The 27,399-nt window shown below is 39.6% G+C and overlaps 2 protein-coding genes and 1 long non-coding RNA gene across 3 annotated transcripts; 1 reads left to right on the forward strand and 2 right to left on the reverse strand.

The window, feature by feature from the left end:
* Positions 1-3,895: 3,895 nt before the first annotated feature.
* LOC103705712 (malate dehydrogenase, glyoxysomal) lies at positions 3,896-15,818 on the reverse strand. The gene is made up of 9 exons (XM_039114522.1): positions 15,499-15,818; positions 14,575-14,790; positions 13,785-14,099; positions 13,466-13,555; positions 13,275-13,358; positions 5,739-5,774; positions 5,548-5,637; positions 5,338-5,432; positions 3,896-4,274 (listed from the first exon to the last, which is right to left on the reverse strand). The coding sequence occupies exons 1-9, from the start codon at positions 15,568-15,570 to the stop codon at positions 4,202-4,204; spliced, it is 1,071 nt and encodes a 356-aa protein (XP_038970450.1). The 5' UTR covers positions 15,571-15,818; the 3' UTR covers positions 3,896-4,201.
* Positions 7,056-13,268, reverse strand: LOC113462633. The gene is made up of 2 exons (XR_003385402.2): positions 11,228-13,268; positions 7,056-11,014 (listed from the first exon to the last, which is right to left on the reverse strand). It is a non-coding gene; the product is annotated as an uncharacterized LOC113462633 (long non-coding RNA).
* A 7,504-nt stretch (positions 15,819-23,322) lies between the features above and the next one.
* LOC120104079 (receptor-like protein kinase 7) lies at positions 23,323-27,141 on the forward strand. Its single transcript, XM_039114523.1, has 2 exons — positions 23,323-26,008; positions 26,504-27,141. Exons 1-2 carry the CDS (start codon positions 23,407-23,409, stop codon positions 26,908-26,910), a joined length of 3,009 nt encoding a protein of 1,002 aa, XP_038970451.1. The 5' UTR covers positions 23,323-23,406; the 3' UTR covers positions 26,911-27,141.
* The last annotated feature ends 258 nt before the right edge of the window (positions 27,142-27,399 follow it).

A 27,399-nucleotide genomic window follows, 5' to 3' on the forward strand; every position in this document is an offset into this window, starting at 1 on the left:
TCTCAGTTGCATATCAACCCATGTATCAAGAATCCATGATTTTAGAAATTTTGAATTTTGAATGAACTAAACATTCCATCTTAATTGAGAAAAATTGATGATTAAGCTTATCTTGATATCACATATACATGATAGAGTCAATTATATTATTGTTAACTCTCGCTGGATGGAAAGCACCAGATATCTGATATCATTTTAAGGAAAAATACTAGGTGGCACTTCACTTGCAGATGATCTTAAAGTTTTGAAGTTCGTGTCCATCTATGTTCGAAAAATAGTCCAGTGTATATTTGTCCAAGAAAGAGCTTCACGGGTGTCAATATAGTCATAATTTCCAGATGAAACTATTTGCATAATGCCAATCATCAAATTAGCTATTCAACATGTCTTAAATCACATAAAATGGAGGTAAAATCAAGAAGATATCGATGATTTATTAGATGTATCAATGCTAATGAAGTCTAGATATTTACGAAAATACTAGATTACAATCCATTTATTTGAGAATGTGTTTTTCTTTATTTTTAGCCAAACTTTTCATTTTTCTTTTTTGTAGAAACTTACATTAGACGATTTATGAGACTGATAGGACTTAGAAAACTATTTTCTAGGTAGTTTTTTTTTTTTAAGTAAACTGTATCCTGAGAGAATTAGTTATTTGACCAAGGTTACTCAAGATCCCCTCCCTAATCGGATGATGCGGAACAAAAGACTTCGCTAAATGACCAAGGTTCCTTTGCTACCCAGATGCAAGGCTGAAAATCCAATAGAAAGAACACGTATGAGGCTTTCTAGTTATCATTTTAATATTAATGTCAGCTTCGAGTCCTATAATTTTCTCATACAGTTCTATTTTCAAGTTCTTTTCTTTATAATTATTGTTTCTAGTTCTTTCTTTCTTCCATTCAAAATTTTGCTCCCAATTTGCACTTTTCACTATGCCACTTTGATCTTACTAAGGAATCCCATAGGAAATTTGATTTGAAAGCAAGTTCGTTCATACTTAAGATTTTAATGCATGTTTTTTTAGCTTCCTAATCTGCTTAGACCCTGCGATGCATGAATGCTTAGCATAGCAATGTTGTTTTTCTTGAACTTGAGTTTCAATCAGTTTTAAATTTTTTTTCTTTAAGTGTAATATAGTACAAGAGAAGTTATAATATGATAATTTAATTTTTATTATTACAATCATGATATTAAAATTATTATAATATTATAATAACTATAAATATCAATTAATTATTGTTACATGTAATATTATTACACATTATATAATAAAAACAAAGAGCAATAGTTGGCCATTTGTTGGCAAATATAATAAAAACAAATAGTTCACAGTTTCGAAGATTTAACTTTACATGTCGTCTGCAGGGCTACGTGCCCATTTCAACATCATACAACCAAATAGTTGCGAATACATTCGCAATTATCGATCATAGACAACCAAAACAAAAATATCAATTGCAATCATAACTCATACCATAGCAATTAGAATTGCAAACAACCAAATAACCTCTTAAAGCAAGTTAATGAAACTTACAACAAAGAAAGGTTGGCAAACAATAGTCAAAAGCCCAACAGAAGGCATCAATATCTTGTGCTCATGGTCCAACACTGATAATATTAAGGGCATGCAGGATTTACATCTTATGCTTTCATCTCCATAGGCTGACAGGCCAACCATTTCAATGTTGCCAGCCATGCTACAGAATCAGTTTATCTCAAGCTGCAAAACTCTAATGAGAGTGGAATTCAATCTCAGATCTCAATCAGCAATTAGGTGACACATTTATGAAGAAAATAACTTCATCAGGAATTTTCTATGGTTAATCTTTTTTTTTTTTTTTTGATTGAACTATCATTAAAACTATAGAGGAGGGAAATGCATGCAAGGAAAAAACAAGTTGCATAAGAAAAGTAGATCTGCCAAATTATGCACTTTATCCAGATATAAAGGTTGATGTTAAATTTTTCCTATGTACCTTTTACTATTGAATGTGATCTTGGCTCCAATATCAAGTCAGTTTCACCCCATTCTCTGCTCTGGACTTTGGAGGGGCTTTTTGCAACTCCAAGAAAGCAAGGCTTTTGCAGTATCTAACAAGAGAGAAGGCAAGCACACAGGGCCAAAAGGCCATCTAAAATCAAACACAAGTGGGAAAAGAGAGGAGACAGTGAACAACCTCCACCCTCAGCATGTCCCAACTGGAAGTGCAAAAAGTAACAACAAATGGAGAAGGGAATGTACACAAAGTGTGCCTGCAAAGAGTGGCAGGTGGAGACTGGAGGTCAGCCTCCCAGTAGCAGAAACCATCTCAGCTTTTTTGGGACTCGTGATCCCTAGAAAGAAGTATCTCCACCAATCATCCAAGATTTTCATGGAGCCCATGAAGATATCGGCATATCATTTGTTTTGTTTTTTTGTGCTCTCTCATTGTATCAGAATTCCACTGCTGGGGAGGAAACACTAGATGCTGCTTTTGATTTGATTGAGTGAAGCTTTTCTTCTTCCATGTATGCTTTGGTGGTGCAGAAGACAGATACAAGACTCATTCCTTGGCCTCATACACCGACACAGACAAAAATTCTCACTTTACGGAGCTAGAGTGGCCTCTGTACTTATCGACAAACCCCTCAACGGGTCTTTGGATGCACAAAAAAAAGCAGAGCATGGACTCTCTTGCCTTCCTTTCCTCTTGGCCATTTGGAAGACTTGTTACACCATGGGTACCATCAGATTGACTACAACCAACTCTGTGCTTGGACTGCTCAAGCCATGTTTGAAATTAGTGATGAGCTAATATCAAAGCAATCATGGAGGCTGCCTTTAGACTTTCCCATAAGAATAGAAAGCAAAGGAGAAGCCATTGCTGGAGTCCTTGGGATCCATGCATTAAGCCTATCCTTGAAGCAACACAGGCTAAAAAAGATGGGGTTTTGGCAACATGTGAGGTGTCCTCTTTCTGATCTCGATTACTAGAATTTAATGGCACCATTGCCTTGATGATATATGTTCTTCTATGACATAATCAAATGTCGGTGACAAGGTTCTGACCTGATGTGTCATATCTCATGAGGTAGACTCTTCACTTGGTGTTACCTCTGTCTTTGAGGATCGTCAAAATTAAATGAATAGGCATTCGAAGCAGTAAAGATACCATGATGATAGCATCACATCTAGTTTTCTTAGTCCACCTCTCATCAACGATTGCAATCGACATAGTTGATCGTGATTCCACAATTATTAAATCAATCATCTAGCCTAAAATGTGAGTCCACAGTAAGTCAGCCGGCGCTCGATGATGATTACTTTCTTGAAGCCCTAAAGTATCTAAAGTCGAAACACTTCTCATGGAGTCATCTTCCCCTGAAATTTGGCCAGCTATGGCAATTCTATAGGTTAGAAGCTTATATAATCCCTCATTATTTGAATAGCCTTTGCCAAAAGAAAACCAACAACCAGCTCCCCTTTAAATGACATTTATCCTGACTGAAGGACTCGGAAATATCTTTCTAATGTCTCATCCTCATCCGTATCAACGGCACCTTCAAGCCTAAAGCCTCCTTTTCTTTTACTTTTTAGCAGATTTTTCCTGATAATTGGTACTGCTGCTAGATCTTGAGTGTAGCAATAACAATGGACTAACTCTCATTTCTCAACATTGTCTAAAGCTAATATTTAGTTTCTTGAATTAGTTCTTAGGGTTTAAAATTTCAAAATGACCATATACTCGAGCTTCAAAATTTTTACCTTCAGGTTTCAGTGGTTTAGCTCCACTTTGCAAACCGCATTAGGATCAATACCTAATCGGCTTCAAAGAATTTGAAATTCCCGTGCATGTTTTCTGCCCAAAAGCTTAAGTCTAGTCACCAAGGTGATAGCCATTCCACCAGGTACTACAACAAGACAAACTTCTTGTCTCTCTTCGGATTTACACTGTACAAGCCTCTGCATTCATTTCACATCAGAGTTCACATGGAAACAGTGCACATAGTAGCAAACCTATCTCCTCTCCAAAATGTAACCTATTTTGAGTTCCATGTGAACTTGTAAGTGATTGCTTGCACTATTATATCAAGTAGCAGCATCATGACACTAGAAAAGTTATTTCTCCACAGTGGACATGCAGGTATACATAACTTTTAGGATTTTTTTTTTTTTTTGGTAAAATAACTTTTAGGATATATTTCAACCCTTCTATCACTTCTTAATGAAACAAACACCCTTGTGGATGCTTCCTGCCAACTCTTTTTTTGCCTTCTCCAAGCCAGCCCTGTAATAACATAGGAATTTGTCAGACCATACAATAGCCCAGCATGACATGGTTCAAGTTTATTAGAAGAGAATTGATTACAATATATGGGAACTTTTATGCAAACCCCATAGCTGAGATTCTGCTAGGTAATTAGGATCACCTAGAATACCTAAAGTGGGGAATTTTCCTGCAACTTGGGTATTGTGGTGCACTCACATTTAATAGAGGTGGCAGAGTCAGGTTCAGGTCTGGTCAAACTTGGATCAGATCAAAGAACCTTCAACCCATACCCAACCCATATATAATTGGGCCGAAAAGCATAAACCTACACCAATCCATTTATTTTATAAGGGCCCCTACCCACCCACACCAATTGGCTTGTCAATTTCGTTCCTTAAGTAAATAAAAATAAAATATAACCCACGAACTAGAAGATTCGATGTGGGCATCCAAACAAAGTGCAAAAGCATTAGAAGAAAAAGAAATTTATAAATATCAAACTCATTGTTATCTGCATCTTTTCAACCTGTTTTATTCTCTTAGCTTTTAACTATGCAGCCTTCTAATCATCAAAGTCAATCCCGGACTAGGTCATAGCCCATCTCACAGTTACCATTATCAAGTTCTACGATGAATTTTAAAGATTTGTTCAATCCATGGCGACCATCATTTTAGAAGGGCCATACCCATAACCCACCCATTTATGGCCGGTTGGTCTTAGTTAACCCATACCCAAACCAACTATAAATAGTCCTCACTCAAACCCATTTATTTCGGGTGGGTTTGGGCAGGCTGGTGGGTCCAAATAAAGAATTGCTGCCCCTAATTACTTAAAAGGTTTCAGCACAAATCTTGGCCTAAGTTAAATATGTTGGTGGCAGTAGGCTACTATAACCAAAGGAGAGTTATTGCAGATTTCACTCATAGGCAATTCAAAGCTGCTACATACTAAACAGTAAGAATTCCTACTGTTTTGGTTGTAGAGGATCCAGTATCTCAGCCAAGACACCCTACGGATGACACAAACTACCAGAAGTTGTTGCAAACATATTGATAAAACAGTTGCAGTAAAGCTACTGACCTTTCAAACTCGTTTAATGGTCCCAGGGGGAAGATCTCCTCAACTCCACGACGACCTAACCTCACTTTTGTTGCAAAGAAGGGTAGCTCTGTTACCTATAGGAAGAAACATGATACTATTTGTCAGCAAGTCAAACAGAAAATGAAAGAGGGAAAATAGAGACGAAAAGAAACGAAGGAAAAAAAACAGTAAATTGGATAGGAAGAGCACCTGAGAAGCAACAAATGAGCATTCCACAATACCAGCATCACCTCGCAATCCATGCAAGCAAGCATCAGCAAATTTAGCAGCAGCATATGCCTGCATGATATATTATTGTTTCATTCCATTGCACCAAGGAGTCAACTCTCAGTTTGTTCAGAAAGGAATGGCAAACAAAATATGAAGCAAAGAACATCAACCATTGACAAGGTTGCAGAGCCTGCTCCAGCCTTTGCCTGCAGCAGAAAACAAATAACTCAGTTTCGCAAAGGTGTTACATTCTACAATCTATTAACATATCGATTAAATAAGATTTCGACACAGATTGAACCAAATAAGTTCTGGCCAACCAACAGTTGCTAAATGCTTAGGTCAGTACAAGGCCAGACAGGCTTAGTTAATAGTCTTTACAATTATCAGAATCAGAAATTACGTAAACAGCCTCAGGGGTATAGCTGACCAATGCTCACAGAACTTGCAAAGAAAACCCGAACTTTAAAATAGCAAGTTGATGCACTCTGAAGAGAATTATGTTCCACAGGATGGAAAAACATTGCACACAAGCCAGGTTTAGATCAACTCCTAGGCTCATGGCACCACAAGCCATCCTCAACCAACCCAAGCCCGACCAAAGGCCCCAACATGCATATGCAAATCACATATGTTACCAAAGAAATATTGCATGACTGCATTGAACTGTCTCACCCATGTGTCAACCACTAACTGCTTGAAACCATAATTGGAGACTAGAATCAAAGGGTTCCATACTACATGTTGGGCTTCAGATGAGATTTATGGACCTTACAAGCTATTTGGCAAAAGCTCAAACATTCCAATTTGGACCCAGGTCGAGACAAGCTAGGGGTGGATGAACAAAATCCAGCCTTTGAATAACCTAAATGGGATCTACACCTTCTTACTAGTCCAGTAAATCATTTTTACTGATATTCAGCTAGCATAATAAACTTGAATCCATCACTCTTTTTGTTTACGACAAGATCGCAATATAGTTGTCTAGTGTTTGCCCTGTTGTACGAGTCAACTGTTCATCTGAGGCACGGTTAGCTACCTTTTATTAGATCCAAGCCTTTAACTTTAGTCATTGGCTCAGCATCTATTTTGTGATGCATCATTTTTTTAATCTATTAAAAGCTACTATTCACTACAACCTTCACTCCTTGCTTAAGATTTTCTTTCTTAACATGCAAATAAATTATTCTGATGTCATCTTTCATTATATCTTCTGGCCAATGTTTTGTAACGCACCATATCACTGTGTGTACCTCCATGTTTCATGATGGTAGTTAAGTCATTCTTGCCTCACTCGCATCACATATATAATGACTTAACCCTTGCATCAATTCTCACCAGGTGAAATTTTAGGCTCATATATTAGCAAGCAATCTTTACCCACGCTTCATGTTGCTGCTTCAGTCATTCTTATCTCACTCACATTGCATACATAATGACTTAACCCTCGTATCAATTCTCATAGCATGAAGTTTTAGGTTCACACATTAGCAAGCAATCTTTCTTACTATTAAATCCACTTCAGGACAGATTACTTTATTGTCTCACAAATTAGACATTGAACTTGGCAACCTGCGAATGAGCAGCATCTTATGCATACGGTATCACATTGTTACTCAATGATATACTAGTTCGATTATCAAGGTCTCCAAGCCACTGTGCGCAGCAACCATGATGCCTTTGTCTTCCAATTACCTTGGTCACATTATGGAACCTCAATCTTGCAGAGATTAACAAAGGACTATAACTGAAGTGGATCCTGTGTGAATTTGGTCCAGCACATTGTGCGATCTGCAACTATTAAACTTTGAGGGAAACAACAATTATAAATTCATAAAATTATCTATAGGAGATTAACAAGTGGCCCTCGCTTAAAAAGGCTAGCCCATCTGAGATCCTCATCCAAAAGGACCAGTAACATAATGATTAATGCAACTTTGAGGCATTAGTTCACCATTACATATGGACCACCATGTCTCCCATGGACAACTGACCGACTTCAGTTCTCATCCCCAACAGACCAAAATCAATATATGAAAATTAAGGATTTTGAAATTATTTTAGTTAAAATGGTGTTTCAAAATGAACTGTGTTGAAGTTTTCAGTTGCATGATATTTCAAAATTGGTCATGTCATCCAATAGTAAGAGAATTGGTTTTCGAGTGGTCATGGTTTCAAATCTGCTTGATGAGTGAATTTGCTGAGAATTAATTTAATCTTATAACTTGCTTAGTTTAACTTGGTTCTAGGCTATTCTTATTGGGATTCCAGATTGTAGGATGTTGGACGTGAACTCCACCTAAACTCCACACTGGACTCAATCCAAGTAGAGGTTCAGCACAATCAAATATGGGTGTGACCCAGCCAATCCCCACTGGCTCTCTCCTCTCTTAGTCAATTAAGAAAGGTGGTGGGAGACAAGCTAGCCCATGGGTAACAAGTAGCAGCCATCAAGTAGCCTAGGATTGAAGGGGAGATGTCAGACATAAGGGAAGGGGAGTCAGAGACACATTAGGATTAAAAACTAGGCTTTAAGACTTCCCTTTCCCTTGTTTAATTTTTATGTCAAAATTCAAATTAAAAATACAGTATATTTTTTACTCCATAAGTTTAAGACACATTATATAAATTAAATTAGCCGAGTTATTCTAAGTCATGTTAGACGTTGACAAGCCCAACTACACCTTGGTTTTAAACTGGGCCTGAAAATCTCAGCCCAATCAACTATACAAGAAATCTTTGTCCATGCCTGTCCAAAACTAGGATGGGCCTAGTCGGGAGGGTCGTGCCAATTTTGTTACTTATCTTTCGCTATGCCACTATACAAAGTCTTCCCAAATATTTGGCATGAATCTTTTTGTTTAGATCCATTTGACCGAGCCCAGACATGCCTTGCTATGAAAATCCAACAATTAGGATAGGTCAATAAGCTCCTCGATAGACTACCTAGAGTGGGTGCATTTACTCCACCTCGGGTTAGGTGAGATAACCTGTTTAATTTGTTGGCACCTATAGTGGCTAAGTACACTATGATTAGGTAAGTATAACTTACTGATATAAAATGTTGATTCTAGGCCTCTTGGTAATTGGACCAATCTAATCTCAATGAATTTCTAAGTTTTGGAACCCAATTGTGTGATAAAATTGCTTTGGAAATCAGATCCAGAAGTTCATTGCAGCAGAATGCAATGGTCCTAAAGTGTTGGTTGGTGGTTGCTCTCAAGGTTCTTCAGGATCATGCACACATGAACAGGACTTGTACGACCCCAGGGATAGAATCATGACAGTAACCCATGCAAAATAAGGGTGGATTCCTATTCTAAAGAGCATGTGGCTGCTCAAATGCTGTGATCCATATTTTGTGGTTCTTTTCAGCTTTTATACACTGCCTCTTGGACTAAAAATTTTGTGTTTGTGCAGGATGAGAGTTGGCAAGTTCCATCAATTACCAAAGGAAACACAAATAACCCCTAGAAAACAACCACAAGATCTCACCATTTTATCTCAGTTTGAAGCAATCCTTTTGTTGTGTACCATGACAAAAAATTCAACCTCAATTACTTCAAACGCCTCAAACTAAGTAAAAAAATTAGACATTGTTATAAAAATCGACTGCTATGGCCACCTATAGTGGCTGCTATAGTGGTTTTGGCCTGAAATACTACTCTAGGTATCATATCAGTGGCAGTGCTATATGTATGAAGCTACTGCTATATGGTGCTTGTGTATGAAGCTACTACTATATGGGGCAAAAACCCACAATAGCGGCCACTATGCTATTATGGGTTCAAAGCAGGTGATTTATTTCACAGCGGGCTGGATTAGTTTCCAATTGAATCAGTCTAGTAATCGGCCAGTCCAAGAGGTTGATTAAAGCACAGGCTGGTCTAGTCATTTTGTTACCTTATATGATTTCAGACATCTTTCTTTTATGATTAATACTATGTAATAATAGACATCTTTATTTTATGGTTGATGTTGTGATTCTGGACATGTTTATCTTGTGAGCGATGTTATTATGTTTGATGCATCATGATATTTGTTACTAGATTTTGGACTTTTACATTATATGGAAATATATATAATATTATGATGTTCTATTGATGATGTTCTATAGTTTTTTCATGATACTTTTCTCCATGCAGTTGATGTAAAACACTGATTTTTGGTACTTATTATGGAAGAACATTGATATGTTTTTAACAACCTGCTTTGGGCTGTAGCGTCCACTATAAGAGTATACGCTATGAAACCCCTTGCCGCTACATGCCCACTATCCGCTTTCTACTACATTGAAATCAGACAATATGTCTTAACATCTATAGGACCACCTCCATTTTGTTGCCTTCTTCCTCCCTATCCTTCTTTTTCCTTGGTCATGGGATAATTTATCAGGCTTCATGTTGGAAAATGCAGGTTTTCTCTCTCACAAAGATCCTGACATAGATACATGTCCAGCCCAAGAAGATAAACCACATTAGCATGTGCATATGACCTCAACTAAACTTGCCATCTCATTAAGTCTCTATCAGAGAAAATTAACTAAAATCATATCCTTACAATAATATTTGCCTCCTTCAATATAAAGAGATGTATGGATGACTATCTAGGTACCTTAGAAGTTGACTTTAAAACTACTAAGAAACAAGGTTTGTAGGATTCTTACTATCAATGGTTGATGTGCAGTGCTACCATTGATGGACAGCTGGTGTGCAAAATATTGCCTTTTGCATTCTATCCTCATTCTTTACTTGTTCCCCTTTCGATAAAGAAAAAATGGATTCTCTGTTCGTATGTCTTTCCATGCAAAAACACTTGCCAATTTTTCCATATCTTTATTCTCCTCAATCTTCACCTTGCTATTTTTAACCCTGCTTCTGATGCCTCAGGTACGAAAGTAATCCAGATGCACAAATAGTGGCTTCCAAGGTATGCTAGAGAATGACAATTCACCTTTTCAACTTCTCTTTTAGCTACAGAGACGCCTTATATATCTACACCATCATTCAAAAGCATAATTCAGCAATAACATCATAAACAATGAATTTTTTACTGATACAAGCCCTCATGGATAGTTTGAAGAGATGTTCCATATATTTATCAAAACTTCCATCATTTCATGGAAGATACGGGCTTTTAATTGATCATCTTTGCTCTTACCAAAAATAGATAGTATTTGCTGATAGTCCATGAGAAGGTATCCTCTTTGAAAGAAACTTCATCTTCTCCACATAGACAAGAAACCATTTGATATGAAATTATGATTTGTTCACATCACTTGTTAATATAGTGAAAAGAATTCCACCTTTTGATCAATGCTTGGCAAACAAATTGTTGCTAAAAAGCCATTTCAATAGAATCTAGGGGACCAAAATTGCATGCAGTGCAGAAACCTCTCCATCACTTTTTTCTCTGTAAAAATAAAAACCATGCAAGGGTTTCTTTTCTTTTTTTTTTGATAAAAACCCATGCAATGGTTTCTAGCATCATCAAAATGGACAAGGAACAAAAAAGATTTTGCAGACTACAACTTCTACAAATTATATCCAAAATTTAATTTTCACCACTCTGTCGATGTTCTTCATACTAAATAATCATTCATAATATCTTAGAACATAAAACATATTAGCTTCCATCCAGGATCAGTAAAACCACATACCTTTTGTGGCCTAGAAAATCAATGGACTGCAGTGCATGGTTCAGAAATCAGTTAACTGCTGTGCATCAATATGGCTGTTTGTGTGAAGACTTAACTTTTTGGTTACTAGAAGCCCTAGTTCTTCTGATAGAAAGGAAGGTCTCCACTTTTGCCACTACCAAATTACTCTCTTGTCATACATTCTTCGCCTTCAACAGGTCAATATCTGAAAATATTTCCCAGAGACTGATGCCGTCTAAGGTTCTCAACTCAATTTGTGTCTATGTAACCTTATTGGAAACAACCTGGAAAAGATGCTCCAGCGATAGATCTTGCTGCACTGAAAGCACATGTTTAACTGAAAAATTAGGCCACCGTGGTTTTTTAGATCTGAAATTAGCAGAATTTGAAGTGAAGTTCCCTCATGTCTGATTGTTTCGGATTGGCAGAAAGATCTGCAGGAGGCCTAGTCAATGATCAATTAAAGAAAACAGCAGCATTTAGAAAGAATTAGAAAGATCTCTATGCCTGAAATAGAGTTCCAAATGTACAAAAGCAGATCCCACCTTTTGAAACCTTTTATTTCCAAAAGGTTCTTCTATACTTCCTAAAAGAGACAAATGCTCCTACACTTCTCATTGGAGGTACTATACATCATCCAGTTTCCCTTATAATATAGCTCCCAATCTCCTTTCCCTCTAAGGGCCACACATCTCTTTTATCTCCTTGATTTTTGAAGAGCATAACACTCCACTCTCCAAAGTGATTGGGGCTCTCATTTAAGAGGGCAGGCCCTTCCTTAAGTGGGTAGCCCTCACAAGTTAGAAAAGGAAAGTATAAGGCATCGTTCCCTCATTGGTTAAACCATGCACTAATATGTTCCATGATACACTAATGAATTCCTAATAAGAAAATTGATCCTTTATGGAACCCCCCCCCCCCCCCCACAAACCAAAATTCTTTAATTCATCTCTTCTCTTTATAGTGGTCAAGCCCTATCAGTTACAAACTTTAAATAAAATCCAATTACCACTCTAAAGGCCCACTCAATTGTCTGCAATACCATTTAAGCTTAAAGGCAAAGATGGACCACATGACTAAGTACTTCCATCCATATACTCTTCTAAATATCATGTCAATTTATCAGCACATCTCCCTCACTGAACTTACCCAAGATCTGCTCACCCTGATCAAGCACCATGCATCCTGAAGCATTAACATAACTTACCATATCCACACCACTGTTGTTATGCTAACATGCAAGTAGGATGAACCAGCAGACCAGGAAGAGGCTACAACATGGTACATGTGTACATAGATCAACTATGTAAGATTATATTTGAAGAGTTTGTGGATAGATTTGAACATATCAGTTAGCTTGGTTATACCAAGTACTGAGTCTAAATGGTTTAAATTAAATATATATAGCATTATGTATGAAACAAAACATCAACTCCTGTATTACCCTCCAATCTTACTACAGGTCATGCAAAAAGCCTTGAACATCCAAAAAGTGCAACCACCATCTAGCAAAGGGGAAATGTTGTGAGATAAGAGGTGATGAAACTCAAGTTTAATGGATGCGCATATTTTAAAATTCAAGGTATTGGTATTTCACAAGAATTATTTTCTACTCCTAAAGTCAATGTAGCAAGCCATATTCAAACAATGACTAATACAAACACACAGAAACTGGTAATTATTTTGATTCAAAAGCATCCATGAATCCAGCATACCATTCAAACAGTTATTTATTGTAAAGTGCAACTTTTTTGATTTCACAGTCTATAACCAGTTAGCAGTGCACAACAACCCCATAGGAATCCTAAATTTGTAAAGCTAACAAGTCTAAATTCCCATCATAAGGTCAATAAGTTTGAATGCATGAATTTCATGATGACAGCATATCATATCAAATTAGTGACAAATCAAAATCCATATTCTGCAAATTCTAAAAAATTATATAGGGTGGCAAAAAGTTTAGAATGAGAGGAAATGTTGCAAAGAAAAGGAATATAAAAAAGTTTTGACCTAATTCTTTTATGGATCATCATTATGGCATTTTTACCTCAACTACTTCTGTTCCCCCATTCTGAATGCGATCAGTCAGATATCTAATTTCTTCTGTGGTGAAGGAACATGGAGGATTAACCTACATAAAAATAATATAATTTCCATTAATTCATTTAAATAGTGAATACTCAAAAGGCATCTATTTGGGAAGAGAAATAATTATATCCAGAAGGGAGTTTGTCTCGCCTGTGAGAGGAGAGGTAATATTGTAACACCTGCATGGCCACCAACCACAGGAACATTAACCTCCCTGGGGTCAATTCCCAGTACTTCTGCCTGTTAACAGCATATATGGATAGGCTATGAATGTAAGCGGAAAAAAAAAAAATCAGATCAAATACAAAAAGCACATTGACTCATGAGAATCAGTACTCTAGAACTATGAACACTCATAAAGACCCCATAAGATGAATCTTGCGATGATATCAAAATTTCCAAAGCATCAATGAGAAAAGGTATAGTAGCATATATTAGAATAGTAAGCAAGTTCTAGTTAGATACATACCACAAACGTATTGGCTCTCACTACATCAAGAGTTGTCACTCCCAAAAGACGCTTGGGATCATAGGTTCCAGCTTGCTTAAAAACCTCTGCTGCAATAGGAACAGTAGAGTTTACTGGATTGCTGATCAAATTCACAATTGCATTAGGGCAGCATTTGGCAATTCCTTCACAAAGTGTCCGCACAATTCCTGCATTGATCTTAAACAAATCATCTCTTGTCATTCCTGGCTTTCTGGGGACACCAGCCGGAATGATGACAAGGTCCATTCCTGTAAGTGCACTTTCCAGTTGGGGTTGACCCAAAAAGCCACGTACCTGGAGAATATCATGGAGAAATATATTATTATATCAAAGAATTTCAACAAGAATACTGAGAAAATGATCTCTGTGTCACCACAAATACTTTAAGATTCAATAACCAATGTCTAACAATGCCAACAATATATCATTTAAATTGGAGCAATTTTTAAAATAAATAACCACATTTTAGATGACAGTGAATACAAATGCATTTAGAGTACCATCACCCAAGAGCCCAGGCCTTATAATCACATATTGGATGTGAAATGGAGAAATATCTAACCCAGTATCAATATGATACAATATTAAGCAAGTTTGGCCCATGCAGAGGGTTATTGAGAGTTGGGAGTAGTCAACTTGAAGGAAAGATTCCTGGTTTGTGACTGAAGACAACGAAACAATAAATTGAAGTTTCATAATCTTATGCATGAAATATTAATAACATCATATGTAGAACTTGCTGATGGACAGAAAGTGTCAAGAGAATTACCACAGCGCCAGTGTCCATATGACTGATGTCTGCAGTGACACCAGGTGTGTTGACAACATCATAGAGATGCAGGACCGACACCAGAGGATTCATCTTCATCAGCAGTGCAAGAGGCTGACCTATCCCGCCAGAAGCACCCAATATTGCCACCTTAAATCCAGGTGCCCCTCCCTTAGAACGGCAATTCTCACGCCCCAGCAAGGAGGTGTCCTCCATCTTCAAAGATAGACCATAAATTATTCAATAAAACCAAAAATCTAATATCACTGTATAAATGCAACACCACTAACTCCCAAGCCTGTTCTATATTTCTATCACATGGATATTGGAAATAAACAGTTCTAATAGAAACTATAAGACAAATATGATAGCAGAATTCAGAATTTTATTGAACAGAACAGCAGAAGCTAAAAGAGGGGCAGAAGATACTGATCTTACAATATCTAAAGAATCAAATATTCAAGAAAACGTTAAAAAAAAGCAGGAATTGACGAGGAAAAGCTGTACCTTTCCTCAAACCTAACCATCAAAATACTGCTCGAGGATTTAATTCTCGAACAAAGGCAGGAAATTTCACTTCCCATATTGAATAAATAGAAGAAAACCAATTTCCTCCAGTTATCCGTTCGTAAACTCCACCAAGATTCCATCTTTTTATCATACACCTCGATAAAGATGGAAATCCAACAATTTCCAGATAAGTTAAGAAACCCAACAGCAAGAAAACGAAGCATTTACAATAACTCCTACAAAAGTCTCCATTACCCGCATCAAGATTCCGTCTTTTCATGAGGGACCACAACCCAGGTGGAATCCCATAAACTCTCACATTCCAAAACAGCGAAAACACAGGAAATTAGACAAAGTTCAATCAAATCTTGAGACGAGAGATCGAGATAGAAGAAAGCAGGAAAGAAAAGAAACCTGGGAATCGGGAGGCTGGAGGTGAGAAGTGATCCTCGCAATACGTCGGGAAGCCTCGGCGCTGCGCTCCATTCTTTGAGGCCCGATCTCCAACCAACTATGTGAGAGGGAGAGGAAAGGAGGCCAAGGCTGGGGTCGGTTGAGAAGAAGCGAGAAGGCGATGGTGATGCGAGAGTGACGATATAAAGAGACAGAGTTTGGTTTGGAGAGATTGGGAAGCGTGGGGACGAATGAATTTGGGAATACAACGCCTCTCGATCCTTATCCTTCTGCTGTGGTTATCGCACTCTTGAAGGCTTCGAGGTCGCACAACCCTGGCCGTCCTTGGCGTATAATTCTGTTGAAAGAAGCTTGAGACGCCTGAGACTCGGATCGGTCACGGATCGACTATTAATATATTTATTTTTATTTTTATTTTTATTTTATTTAATAAATATAAATAGAAATATAGTTGCTAATTGGATATAAGAATTTAACTATATTTATTTTAAATAAATCTAAATATAAATCGGATAATCAAATTTTATGACTATGAAATTAAAAATATTACTAAAAAATGATAAATCAAATTAATAGTATATTAATATAATTATTTATTTTTTAAAAAATATAAGCGTTATATAAAATTAAATAGGCTTGCAAATGAAATCAAATATTCGGATATGAATATGATAGTTATCTATCCATATCCTTTTTCTTTGACCGATATAGATATAGATGTAAATATCGGATACTTAAATTTCTATCCATATCTGGATAAATTTGGATACAATAATGGATCCAAACAGATATTATCCGATCCATTTTCACCCTTAATCATATCGGTTGGATCGGATTGGATGCAGATTAGATAAAAAATTCCCAATCTATTTATTAAATAGGCTAAAAATTCATATTTAAATCCAAACTTATTTATTAAATAGGTAATTTGATTTGACCGACATACCTCATTTATTAAATAGATCAATTCACGTTAAATAAGTTAAATAGATTAAATGAATTTTTAACCGATTAAATAGATTTAAATAGATTAAACAAGTTAAACATATTGGATTAAACAAGATAGAAATAGGTTATGCATTTTTTTTTAAACAGATTAAATAGATCTTAAACGGGTTATATGGATCGGGTTATGATCCAACCTAATTATTAAACGAGTCAAAATGGGTTAAAGGAGGTCAAAAGTCTAAACCTAAACCCAACCCATTTAATAAATATATCTAGATGAGTTGATCTGTTTATGACTTAGACTCATTTATGTTAAATCCGAAGCTGCTTAAAGTGGGTTGGGTCTATTAATGGATCGAATCATAAATTGCCACCTCTAGCAATCCCACAATCAATATTTTACAATCCATTATGCAATCAGATAAGGTTTGGCTATATGATGTAATTGCATAAACGTGATAAGAGATGAGGTGAGTCTTTTATTTGGGTTTGGAAATGGTTATAAAATGCAATCATGCTTCTGCTTCTCCTTGAAGGAAATTATGTTTCTAGTTCTCACAACTCTTTAGATGACGTTGCAGCAATCCATTCACATTCGTATTGAAAAAAACAATATCTACTTTGCAAAGATTAAATTTATTCATCCAAACTTCTAATTTCACAAGTTCATTGTTATCCATTGCTCCTCTTCTTGCATATGCAAGTTGGAACAAATAAAAGGCATGGGGGCTCAAGCACCCAATACGCTAACGAGTTTGATTCAGTAATGACAAATCTTCCTTCCCATACTACCAATAAGAGAGACATTCTAGTTGCAACCATACTCGCAACTGTACTATAATAACATCATCAAAACCATAAAGTCTTAATGCAACAAGAGGCATCGGTATAAGCCAACTAAGTTTCTACGTAGTAAGCTCAACATCAAGACAATTTAATGAGTAAAACAAGTTGTCTAGTTTAGATGTAAATATGGTGATGCCAAAACAGTTATTGTTCTGTGTCCAATATACAATAATCATTTATTTAAGCAATTAAGTCATAGTTATTGTTGCCAAGTATATCCTTGGTTGACTTGGTGTTATAACTCTATAAGGCTCATGACTTTTGTAGTAATTTGCTTTCGTTGTCAATTTCAAAATATTTTTCGATATTTTCTAAGAAAGTTATAATTTCCTTTTAAGAAAATATATTGAAGATCTACAACAATACATGAAGTCCAAGGGAGTGGCAAGGCTTAAAACCATGGTAGGAGATTTAATAATAAAACAAAAGAGAGGGAAGATAAAAAAGAGTGCTTTGCTAATAATCTACTCTTATCCTTGGGTGGTGTCACCCACTGAGAACATCCTCTTTTCTCTGAGCATCATCCTGACTAGGTATCAAAAAGTTTCTCGTCGCATATACTCCAGCAAAAGAATTTTTTCGTCTTTGCTATTTCAGGTCGAAGCTCGGTCGCAAATCAGAACCCCGGACACAACCATCCATTTCAAACCGAGGTTTCTACGATCCCAGCAACTCACCACCAAGCCTTTTAGTATCCCCCGCTTAGTGCTTGGGTTAAGCCGGTCCTTAGTGGCAACAGATAGGTTAGTTTTTTAGTAAAAGAAGGGGCCAAGCACATATATATATATATATATATATATATATATATATATATATATATAAAAAGGATTCTCAATGTCTTTCTTGCATTTGCACACTACAAATACCCTAACAGCACATATACAACAAATTTTATATGCTAGTAAATAAGATTTATCGAGATTAGGTTTACAATAGATGTTAAGATTATTTATTGCTATCTAGACTACGTAACACAGAAATGTATGTGTAACTCAACCAGTTTGGTGCTTTTCTACTTGTTGAATTCACATAGTTCGACTCTGACCCACTAGTTCAGTGTATGGCTGGGCATCTCAAATTTTTGGCATATGATTGGCTTAGATTTCAAGGTGGACATGCAACTAGTAATACTAGACTAATCTTGGCACAGATTTGGAAGAAAATATTAATGAAGATAATCACAAAAGCTACATTCAACTTGCTACTAGCTGAAGCTTATTTTTTGAAATGAAAAAAAAAGTTTAATGAAAAAGAAAAGAGAAAAAAGAAAAATAAAGTACTGAAACATAACGGAAGAAACCCGTTTGAGAATCGCTTATATAACTCGAACCTAGCAGAAGAAATTGCATGAGTTTTAAATGCTAAGTCAGATGTCAACTTCAATTAAGCTCAAGATTAGACTATTTGGTCAGAAGTGGTAGTAGGCTGGACCTTTTTGAGCCTGGCTTTGAGCACCGGATGCCACATTTACGTGGGTTTGCGTTGTAGAGCTGGACTTAGTAATTCAGCCCATGACAAACTTGGTGGAGCCTGTGGCCCTCAACAATGTTATCAATAGAACTATAATTAGTAGATCTCTTATCTATTACGATTTTCTATCACAATATGATAATATAAAATTATTAAATTATATTAAATAAAAAGCTTTGCATTATTACTACTAAATTAATATAAAGTTAATAATATTAGTAAAAAATATATTATTTATTGGATGCTGATGTTAATAAAAAATATTTTTTATTAATGCCAATATCCTGCATGAACCATTGGGTTGCACTAAGATTTATTAAGTTAATTGATATAAGAAAATAATATATTACTATAAAGTAATAGGACCATGGGTACAAGCTGCATGTGTGAGTTTGTTTGAGCCAGGGTCTTATCAAATTCTCATGGGGAGAGAAACGAAGGTATTATTCTTTTGTTTCATCAACTTTAGACTGATCATACTCTGATCCCAAAATTTTTAAAAATTTCAATTACCCACCAAAACTTAATTTTTGTTACACTGTGGCTTATCTGTCTATCATCGTTATAAATCATTATCGTATGATGGTCATGTAATGACAAAACATTCATAAAATTCCAAAAATTCCCTTCCACTTGGACCATCAATTGGCTGCTTTGAGAATTGTGCAAGTGAATGAATGACTGAAAATAGAGTGCTTTGAGATCTGTGTGGATAGGTAGATGAATGGCAAAGGATCGAGCATTGTGAGATATGTGTAGGCGGATGAATGATAGAGGACTGATGAGATCTATGCACGCAGATGAATGACAAAGGATGGATGCTTTGAGATCTGTGCAGGTGGATGATAGAGGATGGAGCGTTTTAAGATTTTTACGGTAGACGATCCGATGCAGAGGATGTAGGGATGAAGGTGAGTCTAGGCAATCATCCGAATTGGACTCGAAGGTCTGAGGCATCGATGCCAGCTAGATGCCTCCGATCTCACTGGAATAGAAGAACAAAGTAGCAAAGGTACGGTGCCCTCGGCTACACGAACACATTGCCCCTAATCCTTGGCCCTAACCCTCGGTCTCGCCAAACTCAAGCACCTTTGAAACACAAGCACACTGCCCTCGGAACATAGGAAATAGATCCACCCTCGAAATAGCAGCGTTGTGCCCTCAAAACATGATTTTCTTGGGCTTAGTACGGTCAGGAGCAGCAGACCAATATATTTGAGGATCTAAGGCCATTTTCTCGAAATAGATATAGTCATACCATATCTTATTTCAGTCATAAATAATATTTTTTAAAAAAAGTAAAGTTACTTTGGTACGATAAAGTTGGTCTCCTTCAACCCCCACGCGTGCAGGAAAAAAGATATTACTTCATCGTACCGTCACTGGAGTTATCCGTACGGTCCAACCAATTATTCACCACCTGCGGCCCTTGAGCCGTGCGAGTAGGCAAGGATGAACACCGGAGGAGAAACTTGGGAGCTGGGATATATCAATGGTCAAAGACGGCAGGTTAGCGGTAGCGAGTAGCAGTGCAACTCGTGGTGCGATGAGCAAAGCATCTTTTTTTTTTTTTTTTTTTGTGATAAAGCATTAGCTGTGGCCACGTTTATTTTGTTACCATGAAATCAGTAGGAGAAACAATAAAAGAATGCATCGTGCAACTTATACCACAGAATGCATGCATGGTGTAAGTTGGCACGATGGCAGCACCCTTTGTCCCGTGCGACGAACAGTGAAAGGTATTGGTAGGTGTGATGCCACGTGAGTGAGTGTGGGAAAAACCCAATCCTTTCCTAGCTACCGTGCAGCCTCCGCCACTCGAAATGAAGCCATGAGACAGGAGCAAGAGCTCTTTTTGACTTCCTGGGCCACGATAGGTTTGATGAATGGAGCCGGAATCGTGATGTGATGGAGCCTAAGATTCAAAATAGGAAGCTAGGCTAAATTTACAGAGGACAACGACGAAGGGAGGTGATGATGGATGGGGATGGGAGGAGCATTTGGGGCCATGCTACCGGCCAGAACCCGCCCTGCATGGACCCATCTCTTATTGATGCCAGGGTCGATATTTCAACAAAGATTGGTTGGCTTTGACCCAATTGTTAGTTGTGGCGAAGCTGGTCAACAGTGTGCTTGAAAAATGATTTCATTCCTTATCTTTTCTGTATTAAAATCCGTAATTTATTCTTATTTTTTATTCTAATGCCAGTTGAAATAATTTATTTTTTTTTAGTGCTAGTCTATTTTAGTTAAATTGAGTTTTAAGCTTAATGTTTTTTAATTTATTTTCAATTGAAGTGGGATAGTGATAGTGTAGCCTTATAAATAGAGAGAGAGAAAGTTACACGTAAAGATGTGCTTGGCGAGGTCGGCTCGGTCTTTCGCGAGCTAAGGTCGCCTTGGCTGCTGGTCAAGGTCGGCTCGGCCTTTGGGGGATTCGAGGTCGGCCTGCTCGGCTTTGAGGTTTACTCAGCCAGAATTGGATGACTCCATGCCAGAATAGGACGAACCATTTTGCCTCCTATCAATTTCTAACACCATTTTGACAACTCCACTCACGAAAATGCGGCATGGACATGGATGGCAATTCAAGAATCTATGATCATTTCCTAGTAGTGGACTTGAAATCAAGAAGAACAAATTAGGAATAGCTCATGACCCATGATCAACTTACCAATTAATATATTTTCTTTAGTATAGGCCCCACCAATTTTATTTGACCATCCTTGGAAAGCTCCTTTATTCTTTGAGTGGTTAATTGAGGGGGGCACAGAGTGCACAAAGAATTGAAACAACCTTGCCAATGATTTGTCCCACAAATGAAACATGCAAATCAAAAAATTGTAGGCAATTAATAAGAGGGACCTATTATTTACTGCCATGTAATCTGAAATCATGGTGCAGAGAGAGTATGAAGTGTCCTCACCGGAGGTTTAAATTCTGCAGCACTGCAAGTCCAGTCAGTATTTTACATATTTAGAAAAATCCAGGGGTATGAGATCTAACTCAGCTATGCCACAAGTGTAACTGATTGTAGATTTGAGATCTATACTTCTGTGTTCCTAGCTTAACCCAAGCCCCAAGGTAAGCATGCCTACTCAAATTTGTTACTTAGTTGCAGGATGCAAGTTAAACAAATCGACTCAGGTGGTCACTTAACTTAGGCCTGAGGTAGTTAATTAATTGTCCATTTTCTTAACTTGAACCTAGCCAAATAGAAAAACTAACAACTTGAACCCAAACTAGACTTGACTAAAGAAATGTTCGATCCAAGCACCGTTCGAGCTCGAGCTGGCTCAGGTTGTATTTGGTCAAACCAGGTCAAATAAACATAATAGCATAGCTATGTTTTCACTATGATAAATAATGTAATATCTCAATTTTGAGTTGGATGAGGTTATTGACCTTTATACAGAAAACATTGGCGGTATGTTATAAGGTCCAGACTTGAACCTGATTTTAACTCAGCTGTAAATAATTACTATGCTTCAGACAGGTGAAGCTTGGATATAAAAGATTTTTTGCAAATAATCACAGCCAAGATTTTGCTGACATTACATATAAAGTAGGTAAATTAATCATAAAATGTACTAGAGTCCCCGAGAATGCCTATGATAATGATCTCATAAGATCTATTCATAGAACCTTAACTCAAGATTCTCAATGAAGTATAGATAGACTTTATTTGGATCTTTTTGCTAACAGTGATAGGGAGAGGTTTTGTATGCAATATAGGCAAAATATTGAATGTGACATGCAAAATACCTATGCCCATTAGAGAGGTGGTCCATGTGCAATTTAGTGGTCAGAAAAGAGAAAGCGGACTCCAAAGTCTTTGATGGGAACCTCCAAGCCTTCCTCCATCAAAGAAGACATAAGGCTTTTGATTGTTATCTAGAACTTAATGCAACCATGGTTTGTCCTTCTAGAGGTGATGGTCTTATTTTATCAATTCGGTATAGAATTCGGTATTTGGCTGAGAGTTAGATGGGTCTGCTTGATGAGAAATTATTAAATAGACCTAGATCAGACTAATAGTCACTCTTTATAAGTTGTTCAAATCATTGGCTGCCTAGCAATAAAACATGTGAGGCTCACAAATCCTCCGCGGCCCCGGCACCAAACTCTGCACCATTCCGCACTTCAACAAAGCCAGCACAACTGCGCAACCAAAACACAAACCCTAAGTCAATTTCGGTGGTTTGCTGCTTTTCGATATTCGCAGACGATTATAAAATTATGGTGCCCATCAGACCATATATATTTACAAAAAAATTAATAGAGCAGCTTATTGAATTGCATCCTATACTGCCCACTATCCTGGCGAAATTGTGTGGGTTAACTTGGGAGGCAAACCCCCAAGTCAACCGCGGCGGCCGAAGGAGCTTTCGTTTCACACCTTCTCGCTAACCAACAAACCAGAAAACCAAACAGCTCATGAAACCCGCTCGCCCGTGGACGGTCTGTTGGGACCCACCAGACCCCACCCAGAACGAAGCCGCCTCACCACCCTCAGAGTCATGAACAACCGCGTCTCCGGAGACTCCCATCCCTCATTATTTAGCAGCAGCGGCAGCAACCAAGAAGTGAGAAGTGAAGAAAAAAGAAAAGAAAAGCAAATTTGTTCTTCCCTTCTCCAAAAAAATGCCGCTATCCATTCTATTCTCTCTCCTCCTCTGCCTCGGCCTCCTCCCAGGAGGCGGCAGAGGAGACAGCGGAGACGAGCTCCAAATTCTCTTAGACCTCAAAGTCTCTCTCGGGCTCAACGACATCGAAGGCTTCGAGTCCTGGACGCCGGACAATTCCCCGTGCAACTTCACCGGAATTGTGTGCAATTCCGCCAACTCCGTCGCCAAGATCAACCTAAACAGCAAGGGTATTTCAGGAAAGCCACCGTTCTCTTCTCTCTGCCGACTCCCCGCCCTCTCTGAGCTCTCCCTCGGATCCAATCACCTGTCTGGTACGTTAGCCGCCGACATCAGGAACTGCACCGGGCTCCAGCGACTGGATCTCGCCTACAATAAATTCACCGGAGTCGTCCCCGACTTGTCCCCTCTCAACAAGCTCAAGGTATTGAATCTCTCCGATAACGCGTTCTCGGGTCCGTTCCTGTGGAGCTCTCTCGGTAACCTCACCGAGCTCTTGGCTCTGTGCCTGGGGTATAACGGGTTCGACGAAAGCCCGTTTCCGGCCGTGGTGGCGAATCTAACCAAGCTCACCCGGCTCTACATCTCTAATACTAATATCAAGGGCAAAATCCCGTCGTGGATCGGGAAGCTGACGGAGCTCCGGGATCTCGAGCTCTCCAACAACTTCCTCACCGGGGAGATCCCGCCGGAGATCGTGAATCTGAATAAGCTCTCGCAGCTCGAGCTGTACAATGACTCGCTCACCGGAAAGATCCCGCCGGGGTTCCGGAACCTCTCCAATCTCGTCTCCTTTGATGCGTCGATGAATAATTTGGAAGGGGATCTCTCCGAGCTCCGGTCCCTTAGCAAATTGGTCTCTCTCCAGCTCTTTTATAATGATTTCTCCGGTGAGGTACCGCCGGAATTCGGGGATTTCAGGGATCTGGTGAATCTTTCTTTGTATAATAATTATCTCTCCGGGAAGCTTCCGGCTAAGCTCGGGAGCTGGGCGAAGTTTGATTATATTGATGTGTCGAGCAATTTCTTCACCGGCGAAATCCCGCCGGATATGTGCCGGTGGGGGACGATGACGAGGCTGTTTGTGCTCGAGAACAACTTCTCCGGTGAGATTCCGGCGAGCTATGCGAATTGTTCTTCGTTGATCCGGTTTCGGGTGAGCAACAATTCGCTCTCCGGCGTGGTTCCCGCCGGGATCTGGAGCCTACCGAACGTGAACATAATCGATCTGGCCCTGAACCAGTTCGAAGGTCCGATCGATGCCGGCATCGGGAAGGCGAAATCACTCGCCCAGCTGTTTATCGGCAACAACCGGTTCTCCGGCGAGTTGCCGCCGGAGATCTCGGGAGCGTCGTCGCTCGTGCAATTCGACGCCACCTATAACCAATTCTCCGGCGAGATCCCGGCAAGCATCGGCGGATTGCAGCAGCTTCAGTCTCTCTACCTCCAGCACAACTCATTCTCCGGCGAGATACCGGAAATCATAGGCTCATGCAGCTCTCTCACCACCATTGACCTTGCACGCAACAGCCTCTCCGGCACAATCCCGGCGACCATCGGCGATCCCCCTAACTTAAACTCGCTGGACCTCTCAAACAACCAGCTCTCCGGCCAGATCCCGGCGAGCCTCTCTTCTGTCAAATTCAGCGCTTTCAACCTATCCAACAACAAACTCACCGGCCCGGTGCCGGCCGGCCTTGCTATCGACGCCTACATCACTGGCTTCGCCGGCAACCCCGGCCTCTGCAGCGACGATACCCCCTACCTCCGGCGCTGCTCATCGAACCTCGGAGGTTCATCCGACAAGCTCCGCACCATCCTAACCTCCTTGCTTGCCGTTTTGGCTCTCCTCCTCGCCGCCGTCGGCCTCTTCCTCTTCATCAAGAAACGCCGGTCCGACCGCAACCGGCGCATGGCGAAAGATCCGTCGTGGGATTTGAAATCATTCCAGATTCTGAGCTTCGACGAGCAGGAGATCATCAACTCGATCAGGCAAGAGAATATGATCGGCAAAGGCGGGTCGGGGAACGTGTACAGGGTGGAGCTAGGGAGCGGGAAGGTGGTGGCGGTGAAGCACATCTGGAACGACCCCATGGCCGCCGCCGCCGCCGCCATGAACAGCAGCTGGGAGAAGGGTGGTACCACGGCGGCGATGCTGTCGGGGACGCGGCGGTCGAGGTCGGTGAGGTCGAGGGAGTTCGAGGCGGAAGTGACGACTTTGAGCTCCATCCGGCACGTCAACGTGGTGAAGCTCTACTGCAGCATAACGAGCGAGGACGCAAGCCTTCTGGTTTACGAGCACCTGCCCAATGGTAGCCTTTGGGACAGGCTGCACACGGAATCGTGTGGGCAACAAGGTGGGTTGGGGTGGGAAACGAGGCACGAGATCGCGGTGGGCGCGGCGAGGGGATTGGCCTACCTGCACCACGGCTGGGGCCGCCCGATACTTCACCGGGACGTCAAGTCGAGTAATATACTGCTGGATGAGTGCTTCAAGCCTCGGATTGCCGACTTTGGCCTCGCCAAGGTACTTTACGCGGCCGGAGGTGGTGATTCCTCGGCGCATGTCATCGCTGGCACCCACGGCTACATCGCCCCCGGTACGTTTACCACGCTCGCCGATGTTTTCTCTTGTGCATACATAGCTTGATTAGAGATAGGTCTCTCATTTTTTAGTATGATAATAGCAACAGGAATAACTAAAAGACAAGGAGAAACTAGCAAGAAACTTTGAATGATGATGACAACAATAATAACCAAAAGACCAGAGGAAACTAGCAAGAAACTCTTTTCCACGTATGCTCTTATTAAACTTTTGTGCATCTTATCATGATCTAATTTGCAAGACGTAGGCATGCAGAGCATACCTACACCATATCTCATGCCCTAAGCTACCTGAGATAGTACTAACGATCTATTAGACTTTAAGCTGTTCCTTTTTTGTTATTCCCTGTTTTTTTTGGAAGCTTTCTAACGTCATTTCCCTAAGGCTACTGATTTACATGCTTGCTTGTGATAGTGGCAATTAAACTGGCTAGCTTTTGTTATCCGTTAATTGAATTGGTACTCATTGCCTTTGGTTTGGGTTGGTTCAGAATATGCCTACACATGGAAGGTGAACGAGAAGAGCGACGTGTACAGTTTCGGAGTGGTTCTAATGGAGCTGGTGACGGGCAGAAGGCCGATAGAGCCCGAGTTCGGTGAGAACAAGGACATAGTCTGCTGGGTTTCCCGGAGGATGAACAGCGGGGAGAGCGCGGTGGAGCTGGTGGACAGGACAATTCCGGACTGGGGGAGGGAGGACGCTGTGAAGGTGCTGAGAGTCGCGGTGCTCTGCACGGCGAGGCTTCCGGCAATGAGGCCGTCCATGAGGACGGTGGTCCAGATGCTGGAGGAGGCCGAAGCCAGGAGCTTGCGCTTGAAGGTTGACAAGGTGGAGGGTGGAGGCTATAAATTTGAAGGGAAAGAAATAGGATGCGAGAAAGTTAAGTTGAGCCCATAATAGATAGTGTTAAGGAGTCTCCAAGCCTGCAATAAATAGTCCAACTGGTATCAGTTTAAAGGGTAGAGAGAGGGAGATGGAATCGGAGGACTCAAATCTGTACATATATATAGAGAGAGGGAGATTTTGGTAGAGCAAATTATTCTTACCGGCAATGATAGTCGTGCTATGGTAGCCTCAACCTCCTCCATTCTTCTGAATATATTGCCTACCTCCTTCTAGTTCTACTTACATAGACTGCATTTGGCCATAGCTAGTTTCTGAGAGACTTTCTATACATGGGATTACCTCGCACTGGCCGCCTCCACACCTCCTGAATCATATCTCACGATCAAGAAAAGGATAACCATATCTTCTCAAAGCGCAAAAGACCATAATGTGCAACAAGGGTCGTGGTACTCACTAGAATGGGACTGTGGTCTGATGCAATCCGGTGCAGGTGATATATCCGAAACTTCGGAAACCGCTACACCCAGCTTGTTGAAGCGA

Source organism: Phoenix dactylifera, chromosome 16, assembly GCF_009389715.1.
Source record: "Phoenix dactylifera cultivar Barhee BC4 chromosome 16, palm_55x_up_171113_PBpolish2nd_filt_p, whole genome shotgun sequence".
Lineage (NCBI taxonomy): Eukaryota > Viridiplantae > Streptophyta > Magnoliopsida > Arecales > Arecaceae > Phoenix > Phoenix dactylifera.

Bases quoted from the DNA above. Each gene is read 5' to 3' on its own strand.
- LOC103705712 (XM_039114522.1), bottom strand. From the start codon at position 15,570: ATGGAGCGCAGCGCCGAGGCTTCCCGACGTATTGCGAGGATCACTTCT. The intron at 14,100-14,574 runs GTAATTCTCTTG...GATATTCTCCAG, and splicing joins ATATGGACACTGGCGCTGTG to GTACGTGGCTTTTTGGGTCA. The intron at 13,556-13,784 runs GTATGTATCTAA...TGCTGTTAACAG, and splicing joins TGAGAGCCAATACGTTTGTG to GCAGAAGTACTGGGAATTGA.
- LOC120104079 (XM_039114523.1), top strand. From the start codon at position 23,407: ATGCCGCTATCCATTCTATTCTCTCTCCTCCTCTGCCTCGGCCTCCTC. The intron at 26,009-26,503 runs GTACGTTTACCA...GGGTTGGTTCAG, and splicing joins CCACGGCTACATCGCCCCCG to AATATGCCTACACATGGAAG.